The sequence below is a fragment of the Sphaeroforma arctica genome, assembly GCF_001186125.1.
Source record: "Sphaeroforma arctica JP610 unplaced genomic scaffold supercont1.122, whole genome shotgun sequence".
NCBI classification, from domain to species: Eukaryota; class Ichthyosporea; order Ichthyophonida; genus Sphaeroforma; species Sphaeroforma arctica.
This window is the reverse complement of record NW_014040436.1, coordinates 86,888-89,234: the sequence shown is the minus strand read 5'-3', so window position 1 is coordinate 89,234 and position 2,347 is coordinate 86,888. Positions and strand designations below refer to the sequence as shown.

At 44.5% G+C, this 2,347-nt stretch overlaps 1 protein-coding gene across 1 annotated transcript; it reads right to left on the bottom strand.

Moving 5' to 3' along the window:
* Window positions 1-670: 670 nt before the first annotated feature.
* Window positions 671-2,328, bottom strand: SARC_02665 (hypothetical protein). Its single transcript, XM_014303568.1, has 3 exons — window positions 2,068-2,328; window positions 1,422-1,537; window positions 671-817 (listed from the first exon to the last, which is right to left on the bottom strand). Exons 2-3 carry the CDS (start codon window positions 1,505-1,507, stop codon window positions 688-690), a joined length of 216 nt encoding a protein of 71 aa, XP_014159043.1. The 5' UTR covers window positions 1,508-1,537; window positions 2,068-2,328; the 3' UTR covers window positions 671-687.
* Between the last annotated feature and the right edge of the window lie 19 nt (window positions 2,329-2,347).

Below are 2,347 nucleotides of genomic sequence, written 5' to 3'. Positions count from 1 at the left end.
TCTACACACACACACACACACACACATATATATATATATATACATATACACATACAAACATACATACACGCATATATATATATATATATATATTGCAAAAGGCAAAACACTGGACACATGTACGTATAAAGCTTCTTACACACACAAATAACTTACACATGCGTTCAGGGCAGCATATATGCCTCTCTCGGTGCTTTGCTGAAGCACCTTTACAATATAGACGACGAAGAGGACCACCGTTTTTATTCGTAGCAATGGTCGCGTTCATGCTTTTCGTGAAACCGCTAGGTTAACGTGCTCCTGAATCGTTCTCTGAAGATGCATTCAGTCCGGCTCAATACGTATACGATTGCCTGTACATATCCCAACGCAAAGTCAGGCACGTTGTCCAGCTACAAATCTTTCACCTGCCCTTACGGGTGAGCGTGTGGCGATGAAGAGAGTGTGTACTTTAAATCTACACCGTTTTAAAAGAACTTCGCATAAGGTGGAGCTTGCGAGTCATAAAAAATTCATACCCACGCATGCATGAAAGAATCCGTATACCCAAAAACAACAACCGGGGCGTATCTAATCTTTATTATAATGGAACGTGTATTAGTTCAAGCAGAAACCTCTATGTCCATAGTTGCATATGTATATATCACAGTATTCTGTGACGGCAATCGAGACAGAGTCGAGGTCGGGTTAGGTGACATCATCGGACTCACGGGGCTGGATGACGGTTTCCATAAATTCTTCGAATTGTGATTGGACCTTATATTTAGCCACTATATCGCTGAGGTACTCCTCGCGTTGTTTGTAGAAGGATTTATAACTGTGACAGTGGTGGAAGGGGGGGGGCACAGAATGCAGCAGGTGATTAGCTTACCAAACACTAAGGAGACACATCAGGTGAATAGCTTACCTGACACTAATGAGATACATCAGGTGAATAGCTTACCAAACACTAATGAGATACATCAGGCTATTATTAAGTCAACCCTCTGGTCTATGTAGATGGAAGTGTGTGTGTTATGGGTGGTAGGATATCAGCAAGGGTACAGAACACGTTGCTAGGCGGTGCGATGCATAGCTGGGTGGGAATTTGGGTGGGAATACAGAATGTAAGCAAATGCATATGCAAATACATGGTATCATTCGCATACATAATATTTGTGCATTATCAGTATACATCTGATACATATTCTGGCATTTCTGGCGAATAAACCCGTAATCGTAATATGCCATTGAAAGCGGCGTGTATTGTGTAGGTGAACGCAATTACAGCAGAGATTCCCCATCACCTGCCTTGGCAGTACTATACACCGTATAGTAGAAACACACACAGAACACACACACACACACATTTGGCAGGTATATATACATACTACTACGTAGACACATTCACACACGTGAATGTCCATGTCCCATACGCATACCTTGCGGCTGTCTCTCGCATCACTCTGCCTGCTCGGATGGCTGTAGCGCGCACCAATTGAGCTAAACTACTTTGGGGCACAACCATCTCGTCACCCAAGGGACCGTACAGCGGGATCTGTGGTAAAAGTAGATAGGAGCCGAGCCCACGATTGGGTCGAGGCATGAGTCACCGGTGAGTCATAGTGTGTCATAGTCTGGTACAATATAATTGGCAGCTATATTAAGATATATAGACACCTTAAGGTGGACTGTAGGTGATGACTGGTAAAGTATTGGCAAACTCTGGGCCTAACTCTGGGTCTAACTATACTCAGTGCATATAGTACAACAGTGGTGCGTATGTATGGTAAGTGTTCCAGTGTTCACACACACACAGACAGACATATCGCTCAATTAAACCCTGAGAACACATGGCAAGTGAACATACTAGCCCCCACAATCTCCCATGCATGCACCCAATACCTGAACCAGGACGGGGGAGTTAATGGACCTCTCGGGGAGTACACCCACTGCCCGGGAGAGTCTACTGCCGATCCAGTACACGAGCACAACAAACGCATATACGTGACAATGTACGCTAGACTAAAGTATACTCGATGGGCAATACTCTTCACATCTATACACGCACCAAGCGTACACACACACCTTTTGTCCCCGAAGCACAGACACACGGTAGAGCCCATTGCTGAGCGGGTAGAAAAACCTTAAACTCACCCTCAATCCCTAAAACGCTACACCAACCTTCACTGGATCGACAATACCTTTCACATCTACACACACACCAAGCGTATACACCCACCTTTTGCCCCGAAGCACAGACACACGGTAGAGTCCATTGCTGAGCAAGTAGAAAAACATTCAACTCGCGTTTAATCCCTAAAACACTACATAAACCTTCACTCGATCGACAATACCCTTCACATCA